Below are 11,360 nucleotides of genomic sequence, written 5' to 3'. Positions count from 1 at the left end.
GCAGCAGTAATTATATTGAGCCATAGCCATACAGGAAGTAGCCGTAGATTAAGGCGTAGTAAGGCAGTACTACGCCAAAATTTAGTGTTTATTCTAAAGTACAATTATTAGGGTTGTAAAGCTAGGAATAAGGTCTGTTAGCTCTTTTGTGTTAATGCCTACCTTTATAGCAGTAATGATAGCATTACTTTGTACATTTACAAATTTAAACCACACTCTAAGCACATTCTAATTATCTTTGCTTTTTAGCTTTGTCACGTGCACAGCAATACTGCAGTACTACGCCAATTATAGCTATCTACGCCTACTGTCCGTATGCCACACATGCTACGTAGGTTTTGGGACGCTACGGTTGCCTATAATTGCCGTAGGTTACAGCAATTGACCCTTACCGTAGCCGTATACGTCCCGTTGGCAACGCTGGCTACGCCAATGGTGCAACTATATGACTATTACTTACTGCAATGACTGCCATACTCTGTGACCAAGAGATTCCGTACTACATCTTGTTGTCAAAGATAGGCGACTTTCTAACGTAGCTCAATTATTATTCAAGCTTCCTGAGGATATCAATCGCACTTTCTCTCTTTGCATCGCCTGCCTCCAGTGGCAGCTTGAAGCCTTTCAAAGATGACACTGAACATTTACCTGGACCTTCACCTGGACCCAACACTCACGTCTGCCATGTCGATACTGGTGTCAGCTACAATTCGGACTACCATCTCTTGATTGTCTCGAGTTTGCAAGCAGCGAATTTCTCTAGGGACGGCATTGTCTTCGTCGTTAAGGGACTCGGTGAAATGGGACAGCACGATCTTAAACTGGTTGCGCCGGTCAACAATTTGCTACTGATCCACAGTTACAGTAATGCGACTCGAACATCAGTCCTGGCAACTGTGGCCAGTTTATGAAGTACATCCCTACGTGCGTCCTGACACCGTTTTGGTAACACCAATTCTTAGGCCGACAAGCAATGAAGTGTATCCCATCAAAGTGTCATGCATGGTCCGTCAACCTTCGAGTGGACAGTATGTCGGCGCAGTCACAAATGCTGACTATAGTGATTCCCAACGGAGAAGCGTACACCTCCGTGGCCAGCCCCGCAGCGTCTGCGTCAACGGCCCTATCATAGATACTATCGGTACAATTGCCCAAGTGGATTATGTAGAGAGGTGTAGCGCCGAACCAGGCTGTCTGAGTATCCGCTGAGTGCCCGTATGCCAGAAATGGACCTGTTATGAGCTCTCTTCCACAGTACCTATTGTAACCGTATCCTGACAGATCCGGTTCGGTCGTTCGTCCGGAGAGCATTCCGACATCGAGTGCGGTCGCCGGACCGGCACCGGAAGCCCGGGGAGAAGTACCTTATTTACTTTCTAAAAACTCTCACGCTTATCCGTAGCAGGGAGCCCCAGCCTACCCATTTCGACAGACCGCTTCATTGCTTGCGACACCAGTATCGTGTGCCTTACCGTGAGCTACCAGCCTACCATGTATCGAAAAAGCTTGTTGTTGTAATTGTCCGTGTCCGAACGGTTTGACCGCGGAATGCGAGCCGGGGCCGCCAGCTGCGGGTGTGAACAATGAGCGGTGAAAATAGTTCGGCCAGGCCGGATTCGATCGTGAAAGTGCGCATTACCTACCTTCACTGATTGACTAAGATGAGTTTAGAACGAGATCTCATTTTACCTATCTCAGATAGATGAAAGATCTTGGTGTAGAAACATCGGCGTGTGTTCCAGACAATGAACAAGCAGCTCGATAAGCTTTTCAAGTGTCGGCAGCCATGAAGTATATTTGCTTGTGCATTTCCCCCTTGTTTTCTGGGACACCCGACAACTGCCGCCCAAGTATGCTGTCTCGGGAATCCGAACAAGCTTTTCCACCGTTGGCAAGTTGCCTGTTGACTTTGCCAGCGTCAACGAAACCGCGGCCCGATGCATTCGGTCGGCGCGGATGTCGTGCGCGGTACCCTCGGCTGCGACCGAGTAAAGGGCCTGAATGTAAATCGGGCCTGTCTTTGCGGAAGAACGCAGATATTTGGTACTGCTACTGCGCATGAAACCGGGCCTTGACATGGTGAGCTCGATACATAAGTAATAAGCATTAGCTGTATATGCCTGGTAGGTAATGAAGACCAATCGTGAATGCTTTTCGGGCCGCGAGTAGAGACATCTGAATGCTGCCGAGTAGAGGCAAGTCTAGCTTGCTCAGTAGGTATGGTGAGACAATTTGGACGCAGATGCTCGGCAACCGTTTCTTTGGTAGTCTGTATAGGGTCGACGTTAGGGACCGGGCAACAATTGGGCCGCCATCAGCTTGTGACTCGCATTCGCTTGCTTCCGAGCCAAAGAAGGTCCGAGAGGGTTCGGGCCTGCTATAGCACGTTGACACTTGAGGAACAGACACGCTTACGCAACAGGCGCTGTCTCCGTGGTTTTGCGGCGGCGTGCAGATCGGCGGATCCGCACAAGCTGGGACGGGGGTAGTTTTGTTTGTGGTCCATGGGCGATGCCGCGAGGGTGATATCGGTATGACCATGGAGTTATGGCGGTGTTAGTGTATTGGGTGGTTATTCATACGTCGTCTGAATATTGTCGGCTGTCGACGCCCGTGGTGTCGAGGTACAAGGTTAATATGGCCTGTCATCCTGTCACTTGCGGTAAGTTGCTTCTCAAACCTGGACCTGGTAACGCTCGTGGCCCAACCTTGCTACGAAGCATAGCCACGCTCGTGCAGATGCCTGCTCATATGCCATGGAGTAATTGTTGCGTGCCGGGGCAGGCATTGATACTGCCTTGGATAAAGTTCAATTGGACGTTTTGACGTTTTTATAAAACCCGGGATTGAAGATTGACAAGGATACATATAGTCTAATCCGGAATCTCGATATCCGCGTTGAGACAACTAGGCCTGAAAGACATCCCCGGCGCATATTCCGAGCCAGGCCTTTGATCTTAAAGGCTGAGTCGTCTGGTGCGCGGAGTCGGCTTTTGATATCGTGACTTTGTGACGGCCGTGATGCGTGTGCGAAGTAGATCCTGCTGTTGTGAGTTTAGGAAGGTATGCCCTGCCGTTTGGGCACGATTCTGAAAATTATCTGTCAACCTGAAACTGACTTCTGTTGTGTAGATCCCTTGTTCACTACACCATTGCATCGCGGGATTGAGATCAGAAATACCGTTAGATCTTGATAGATGCAGGTCTTGGAGATGTCGCCGACTCAACATACCTGCAACACCTACCAGGACTTGGTCTCTACGTTTCAAGCAACTTAGGTACCCATGTCAATTCTGCACGTTCACGATAGATGTCGGTGTTAACGCTCCGTCCTCGTCACCGGATTCGGATTCGGACAGGGGCTCTGTCCGCCTACCCACGTGCGCACCGCTCACTTTCATCAGTACTCACAATTCCGGAGAACATTTCCAATACTAAACTCAATATCGCCGTTACATGCGCACTGAGATGCCCTCCTGCTCTCCGCTGCCAAGCCATCTCACACCGTTCAGGGCTTTGCAACGGCAGAGAACGTCGGCTAGTGGGACCTTCCCGCTCTCGACGCGTCGCTGATCGGTAAGGGAAGGAACTCGGACAATGGGATTGGAGGCGCACGCCGGGAGGATTCCCATAGTTGCAGATTTGGAAAGCCGCTGAGTCCTGTGTGTGTGACATGTGTGTGTTCATGTTTGCTTTTGTGTGTGGGATGGTGTGAGCGGCGACAGCTGTTGGTGGTCGGTTCTCCGTTAGGGTGATGTTTTGCAGAAGTGTACTGTTGCAGGCCGTATAAGGCTGTAAGGCATGAGGCGTGTCTGGAGTCTGGATTCTGGAGTCTGGGGCTATGTGGTTGTGGGATAATTTCCGCGATGTGACGGGACGTGGGTTGAAGTGAGGCGGGCAAGCGCTCCCCGAGGACACAGTGCAGCGACACCTGCTCTTTCTGCCTGTACGCCTGACGCCCGTTCGCACGGTCTGAAGCTGACCACTGCCGGAGTCTCTGGAGACGATGCAGTCGCATGGCTGCTGTCGGCTTAAACAAGGCGGATGTCAGGCCTCAGTGAGGCTGGGAAATAGCGGGGTACTCCTTAGTCCTGCATCTGTCAGTAGGTAGGGTAAAGTCACTTGTTCCTTCGTCAACCTTCACCGAAACCATTCTCATTTCTGTGATCGGATCCGATCAAGCACTGCGAGACAATCACGTGGTCCTCGCGTTCCAGCGAATGAAGCCAGGTGTGGATCTTTATGCCCAGTTGAATCCTCCAGGACCGCCATCAACCATTACCACGCAATGCCTATCCGCTCTGCGTTCTCGTCAATACCTAATTGCCTGACGACTTAATCACCGCCCGATACCAATATTCGCGAGCTGGTGTTTGTGGAATGATAGTTCCAGTCTCAGACATGTATTTGTTTCCTTTTTGCAAGGTTAAAGTAAGCCGAGGGCCTGGAGCATGATTCGCAATTCTCGACCAAGAATGCGGAGTTTCTGCCGCTGTCAAGTGTTGGAGCAAATCCGCGACCGTATTGCAACTCTGTTACGGGCTCAGCACCTGCGCTTTAGGCTGCGCGACGTTGGGCAGTAGCGTTCCATGCTTGACTCTATTCGACTGTCAGCCCAGAAGTAAGTTTAGAGGTCAGACCAGGACAGGCGACTATTCGTGCCGCTATCAAGACGTTATGCTATGGTGTTGCTCAGACCGACCGTGTCCAAGACTAGTGGATGGCGGACTAAAGAAGCCCGGATACTGTTCTTGTATCCAAACCTGACAAGTTGGGAAGTGTGTGCGAGTGATCTACGTTCGGCGTCTTTCATTCCACAGAAGCAGCTCGCTGCAATTCATGGCGGGGCTTGGCTGATCGACGAAGCGCGGGAACCTCCTGCTGCCGGTTGAGTCTCCCTCGTCTAGCTGTAAACTCTGTATCACGACTAACAGAACGCCATAGCATCTTGCAGCTTTGGGCCGTATGTTGATCTCAACGTTTTAAAGCGTGCCTGTCGAATCCATGATTCGCTGGAACGAGAAGATATCTGCCTCAAATTCAGCCTCACTCGTCAGCACTTTGCCTGGATAAATTAATACAGGCGTCATCTTAGAAGCAGGAGTTGAGTCTTTGGGGTCGGAAATCCCTCCCGACGCCGCGCCCTATGGTTCGCTCTGTTAGTTCCGGCCGCATACGCAGTGGCTGCTGCGCCAGGAACGCAGCTTTCTGCGGAACGTCAAGCAATGATCTAGCGCGGGGCGTAGACTGTTGCACTTTACTTCTCTAGATGACTAAGATTGGGCTGCGATGTTTGCAACCGAGAACAGACGCGTTTGAGAAAGCGGCAGCGTAGCGTGGCTATCCGCTGCGAAGTTTGGGTAATTTGCGCAGCTCATGCTTCATTCGATCTCGCTGTCAAATCATAGAGGTATACATGGTGGAGTTTGAGTTTGGTCGGCACGTGTCCGCGGCGCTTTGCGTCGAGCTTCATATCGTATATGCAGTAATCGTAGCGATCTAACCCAGTATCGAAAGTTGTTCAGGCAGGCGTCAGATGCGTGCGCACCTCGGTGAAGCCTGGCGTTTCGTGCGAACGACGCATCGCGACATCAGGCGGACAAGGAGGGACAGCCAATAGTGTGATAAAGAAGCAAAGAAAAAGGCAAAATTCCGTGGAACAAAGTTTGACAACTTCACTTCTATTAGTAAATCAGCCATGAGATGCGTGAGCTCTCCAGTGGCTACGGCGTCCGTAGCCAACCATCTATATCATCCAAGACGTGTATCCAAAAAGTTATACCGAGAAACGGCCGTTAGCTGCACAAGCCAGAGAGGCTAGCATGGTATAGGTGTGCGCACAGCGACGCAGGAGTTGGTGGCCGATTGCGCGGTCAAACGACATTTCCCCTTCCAGACAACGATGTCTGTTTCCAAAGTTTCTAAGCAATCCCCGCCCCCCTCGTGCTTCCAACTAGTCCGGGGTATGAACATCCTGCACACAAGCAAAAGAAATCCGACCAGGGTCCGCGTGCCGGTGACTGTGGTAGGAGGTATACGCAAAAGCTTCAGCGCTGGTCCGCCCAATGAGTATGTGTTCGATGCCTAATTAAGAAAGAAATGACTGATGCTTTGCGCCGAGTTAGATGCAGAATGATAAAGTGTGTACAGCAAATGCGCGCTACGCGGTGGCGGCTATCGGGAGTCCTCTCCGCCCAAATGGGGTATATCCAAACAAATTGAAGTTCTGCTTGAGGCTTGTTGTATGGCTGCAATGATCACGGGAAGAGGTCGAGCTGCTTCCGAACGTTCCGCAGAATCTTGAGGTCCATCTCTAGGATTGGAGAGTTCGGTGCAATCTCGCCGAGAACTTTGCAGGTCCGGTCCATGAGAAGAGTGAGGTTGTTCTTCGTAAGTTGTGTGTCTCTTGGTAGGTACCTGCAAAGTTGAGACTTAAAAACTGCCGCGAGGACAAGCATGTTTCCAAATTGACTATCGGCTATTAGTGACAAGCAAGGTTGCATCATGTTGAAAGTTAACTTACGCATGCATGGTGCCGAAAATGTTGGTAACTACCAAGCGACGAGTACGAGCGTTGGCGTTGAACTTTACGTACTTGCTGTTAGGAGCAGCACCAACACGGTCGAAAGCGATCGTACTCTGGATTGCGGCATTGATGCACTTAACAGCAACTCCGATGATGCTTCTTTGATCGTCCGATAAATCAACCAATAGATGTACGTTTCTGTTAGACGATCCGCCAGATGTCGGCGCGGGGGAACTGTGATGAGAAGCCCGTGCGCTTGCACCTGTGGGAGGGAAGTCGATGAAATGATTTGCAATGCGTAAGTATGGGCGCAAGATCACGTAGATCGATCCGTAGTACTTGGCACGTAGACGCGCGACATTGATGTCAGTGGCGGGTGGGTCATCGTCGTTCCAAGCCAGCGCAGGCGGCAGCACTCGTCTCCAGTCTTCCAGGATGCGCACATGTGCTATAGCACGGTGTGCAACCTCTTTGATGTTATGGGTGTCAAAGCTTCGGCGAGCATCTGCTGTTGTCAGCAATATTAGAAACAAGAGTATCAAGTGCCACTTACTTCTGCCATAAAGCATGTTGTGTGCTTCATTTAGTATGACACGAAGCCAGATCTGGCTTGAGTACATAAGCATGGAGCCTTCCTGTGTCTGCGGATCGGCAAACATCTTCTCCTCAACGCTGATGCCGGATTCGATGGGCACCGATTCGTAGACGCCATCCGGATAAGCGATCTCGCTCTGGAAGTCCGAGATTCTGCTAGGTGGCAGCGTGCTCATCTCGGCCAGAATATCTGACTCGAGCTGGAGACATGTCCAGTATACGCACATGACTAGGTTGAGCCTGTAACGCTCTTTTGGTGGCAGAGAGGCCTTGTTCTCCAAGCACCAGTTTCGGTCGAGCTTCTGGTAGTCTGCCTTTATAAGGACGAGGACGACACGGCAGGCGTTGTTGATCCAACTCCAGCTCTCCAGGACTCGAGCGAATTGACTCAAATAGAGCGCAGCCAGGATCATCGCCTGTGCGTGTGCCACTGTGTTGCCACCCTGCTGGTTTCCAAGGATGTCCGTGGCATAAGCGAAGTAGCCCATGCCAGGGAGTATGTCGACATTTCTTGGTCGATTGTCATCGGAGGTATCGCTGTTGAAGCTACTGTTGGCATGGACACCCCAGCCTCCGTTCGCATGGGTCATTCTGTCACTTTGGGGCGAAGGCAGCGGTTCATGGTGAGCGCAGACCTTGCCGAGTGCAAGCACGAGGAGGACGAGGGCGTTACGTAGAGAACGTTCGATCGCTCCCTTGGATGACCAAGGCTCACCGTATGCACTGCCGGATCGTTTCCGCTTCAAGCCCTGGTGAAGTTGATGGCTGGCCAGCGAATTGGCAGCAGGCGATCCAGCGTATTTGCCGTTAGAGTCCGGACTGTACTGCTCGCTGAACTCCTTGATCATTCTTCGGAGCTTACTCGCATTCATGAAAGGATGAAGTTTGTGGATGTTCTCGATGTACGAGTCGTACAGCTCCCCCAAGACATGAGAACGAAAGTCAGGCCTGCCATCTGGGCCAAGGCCACCATAATTTTCTTTTTCCGCTCGAGGGTGACTGCTGGGAATCTCTCCAGGAACTGTTCCGGGACTGGAGGTATCGGCAGGTGGATAGCCCCAGAGGCCTTCCTTGCCAGGTGCTGGAGAGGAGGCGTCTGCGTCGCCACCACTGTCAGGGCTTCCTGGGCCCTGAGCACCGTCGTTGAGATCTTGGCCTTCGCCGACTCCCCAGACGCGGAGCAGGCCTCGGTCCTGCTCGAGTAGCATTGGGTACTCGGAGACTTCGTGGCCGCCTTCGATCAGCTTCTCAATGTAGTCGACGTTACGACAGAAGTTTGCCATCGAGTGCCACTCTTCGAATAGCTTGTGTGCAGGGGTGGTATGGTCACTCTGCAATCCGCTCTTCTCCTTCGGTGGTAATCCTGTTGCACCACTGTGTTCGCTTCTAACGCTTTCAGCCGGAGTGGCTGGCTGCTGAGGCGGAGCAAACATTGACTCCTGCTTGATTGGGGTCATGGCTTGCGATGCTGATGGAGACATCTGTGAGTGTCGAAGATTGGGGGACTCTGTCTTCATGTTGCTGATCCGGCGCATCTGGCTGTTTCCCTGGGCCGGCGTGGGGATCCTGGCGTTAGGTGCTACGAACCCTGCTTCTGGCGATGCTATGTTCGAGATCTGGTTAGGCGTTTGAGCCAAGGGAAGTCTGCTCTCTACGCTCTGTCTCCACGAGGTGAACTCTCCTACAAGACTCTTTAAGACGTCGCCGATGTCATTAACGCTCTCTTGAAGTTGCATCATGCTTCGATCTTGCCTGTAATATGTTAGTGGCTGCCGTTTGCCCGAAAATTTGCCACATACTTTGGAGGTGGTACATCCTTGTACTGGCAATCGAAGTTGTTCTCCCTGCAGAACTGACATGGTCTGGCTTCGTCGCACTTCTGCTTTCGTGTTCGACAGTGGTTACAAGCTTGTGTGGCGCGGACCTGTTTGCGCCGTACTTGCTGGCCAGCTGTGCCTGCATACTGTCCCACATAAGGGCTCGACGCATACGGGCCCTGGTCGTACTGCGGAGCTGGTGGAGGCGGTGGATGGAACGGCTGCCCATTGTTGTGATGTGTAGGGCTTATGGAGTGGCTGTAGCCGTTGGACATATGGCCATTAGGGCGATGCTCAGGGTTCATACCCCATGGACTCTGGTGACCTCCATGATCCATAGGTGGTGGTTGAGGCTTGACGTCGGCACTGATGCTGGATCTGGTGCTCTGCGGCTCTGGCTGTGTCGACGACTGTGGAGTGGGTGGCGCCCGGTATGTAGCGATGTTGTCCTGGGAGATGTTCACCGGAGGAGGGCCACCGGCGCCATGAGGACGTTGGCTAGGTGAAGGGATGGTACGGGGGTCTGAGTAGGCGCGTATATCGGAGGGTGGCAGTGACGGCGAGGGTTGCGGTCCGGGTGGAGGTCCTTGCCCCGGAGGAGGATAGGAATGAGACGGATGGGGCAGGCCGGGAGGATAGTGGCGGGCGGTAGGAGAGGGAGCAGCGTGAGCGGGAGTGGGATGAGATAACTGGCGGGTAGGTTGGGCGTGCGGCGGAGGAGGGGGAGGGAAGCCGTGGCCGTTATGATTGTACACAGGAGGATTGACGGAGTCCAAACGAGGCCTCTTCTGGGCGGGCGCGTCAGGGTCAGCCATCCTTACATACGAGAGACGCGATCCGCTCAGGCCATGCGGCTATGTGTGACGGAGTACCTGACTACGATTACGGAAGCTGCCAGGTCCAAACGGCAGCAGCCCAACAAGGTCGGCGGGGGGCAGCTGGTGGAGAGGGTGGCCTCGGCACTGGGCAGTCGCAGGGACACGAAGAGACCAATTCACCAGTGCGTCAGAAGATGACTGGCTGGAGGAGATGTGCGGGCTACAGGCCAATCCGCGTCATCGGCTGGAGGGATGAGAGAAGAGTTTGGAGAGCGTCGCAGGGCAAGGTGCTCGGAGGCCAGAGTGCGATGCAGGAACGGGAGCTTTGGCTCAAGCCGCGCGAGGAAAACCCAGCCCTGAGCAACACTTCCTTACCATGGACCCGGAGGCAACTATCCGAAGCAGGACAAGGGGCAGTGGTGTTGAGTCGCGGACAGTCTATGCGTCGACGTTTGTTGCTGGTTGGCGAGGGTGGCGCTAAAAGCTAAGACGGGCCGTGCGGGCGAAGTGGCCGGGGAGCACGCTGAGCAGTGGGCACCGGACGGGGGGGCGCCAGCTAGTCTCCGGCCAGGAGGAGCAAAACTATGTCGAAAGTCAAACAGAGCAGGCCAAACGAGGCGGCGCGCGGGAAGACTCTTGGCGCGGCGTCGGGCACGAGGGAGATGGAAGGGATAGTAGACGGGCGGCAGCGCGTCGTCGACATACGCCCATGGAGTTTGATAGAGAGGGGATAGCCAGGCCGGGTGGAGAACTGATTTGAGCGACACAAGGGCGAGTAGTGAGCGCCGACCGCGATTCAGCGACAGCCGTGCTGCGACGTGCAGCTCGCTTGTGCCGAAGAGCATCAAGATACTACCAGGCCCCTGGGAGCAAGCCATGCGTTAGGTGCCCGCCTGCGCGCCGTGCTGGGTGCCATCTCAAGATGACAGAGGAGCCTTTGCTCGCACACAGCGGTAGGTACCCTCGTCCGTCTTTGCATCCTTCACGGCGCTGTTGCAGACGGCAAACGTCGCTCCCGCAGCCGACAACCCAGCAGCCAGACACGGCTGTTTGGTGTCGGCTACCTCGGGCTGAGACTGATGCCAACGCCGCAGTAAGGCCAGCTGAGCAACGTGACTTGCAACACCAGCACTACCGGACCTGGTGGCATCGCCCGCTGGTCTTGCTGTTGCTGCGGCATGCGCGCTTCTCCGCGCGACACACCTCCCTCTCTCAGCCGCCAGCGACAGCGCAGCCAGCAGCAAATCGCTCGCAGCTCACATATTGCCCGATAATTATTAGTACGACCGCGGCCAATTGGACTGAGATGAGCGCGACGATCCGAGCTCTCTCGGCATGCCCTGGAACTTGACTATGGTCCCTAGTATTCATCTAGCTCCTCCACTGAGGCTTTGAGCTGTAACGCCGCTGTTTTCGAGAACATCTCGTGGAAGTGGTGCGCTGCTGAATTTCGATGGCTGGTCAAGCCTCCGAGCGTCGAGATGCTAGTCGCTGTCTGCTTTTGCTCGGACAAGGGCATGGCACCTTTGCTGTTCATGATGGCACCAGGCACGACACCGCCTTTCACGGCTGTTGTGCTCGCAATGTGATGAGTCGGTTTCTTCC

General features: G+C 53.6%; 1 protein-coding gene across 1 annotated transcript; it reads right to left on the bottom strand.

Moving 5' to 3' along the window:
• Positions 1-6,172: 6,172 nt before the first annotated feature.
• On the bottom strand, positions 6,173-9,949 carry M421DRAFT_372215 (uncharacterized protein). The gene is made up of 3 exons (XM_033589760.1): positions 8,920-9,949; positions 6,524-8,872; positions 6,173-6,471 (listed from the first exon to the last, which is right to left on the bottom strand). Exons 1-3 carry the CDS (start codon positions 9,750-9,752, stop codon positions 6,258-6,260), a joined length of 3,396 nt encoding a protein of 1,131 aa, XP_033450599.1. The 5' UTR covers positions 9,753-9,949; the 3' UTR covers positions 6,173-6,257.
• Positions 9,950-11,360: the final 1,411 nt, after the last annotated feature.

The sequence above is a fragment of the Didymella exigua genome (genome assembly GCF_010094145.1).
Source record: "Didymella exigua CBS 183.55 unplaced genomic scaffold M421scaffold_8, whole genome shotgun sequence".
Taxonomy (NCBI): Eukaryota; Fungi; Ascomycota; class Dothideomycetes; order Pleosporales; family Didymellaceae; genus Didymella; species Didymella exigua.
The sequence above is the reverse complement of the archived record's forward strand: the minus strand, read 5'-3'. Positions and strand labels throughout refer to the sequence as shown.

Coding starts and splice junctions, on each gene's coding strand:
- M421DRAFT_372215 (XM_033589760.1), bottom strand. CDS start 9,752: ATGGCTGACCCTGACGCGCCCGCCCAGAAGAGGCCTCGTTTGGACTCC. Junction 8,873..8,919: donor AAGGATGTACCACCTCCAAA/GTATGTGGCAAA, acceptor AACATATTACAG/GCAAGATCGAAGCATGATGC. Junction 6,472..6,523: donor ATTTTCGGCACCATGCATGC/GTAAGTTAACTT, acceptor AATAGCCGATAG/TCAATTTGGAAACATGCTTG.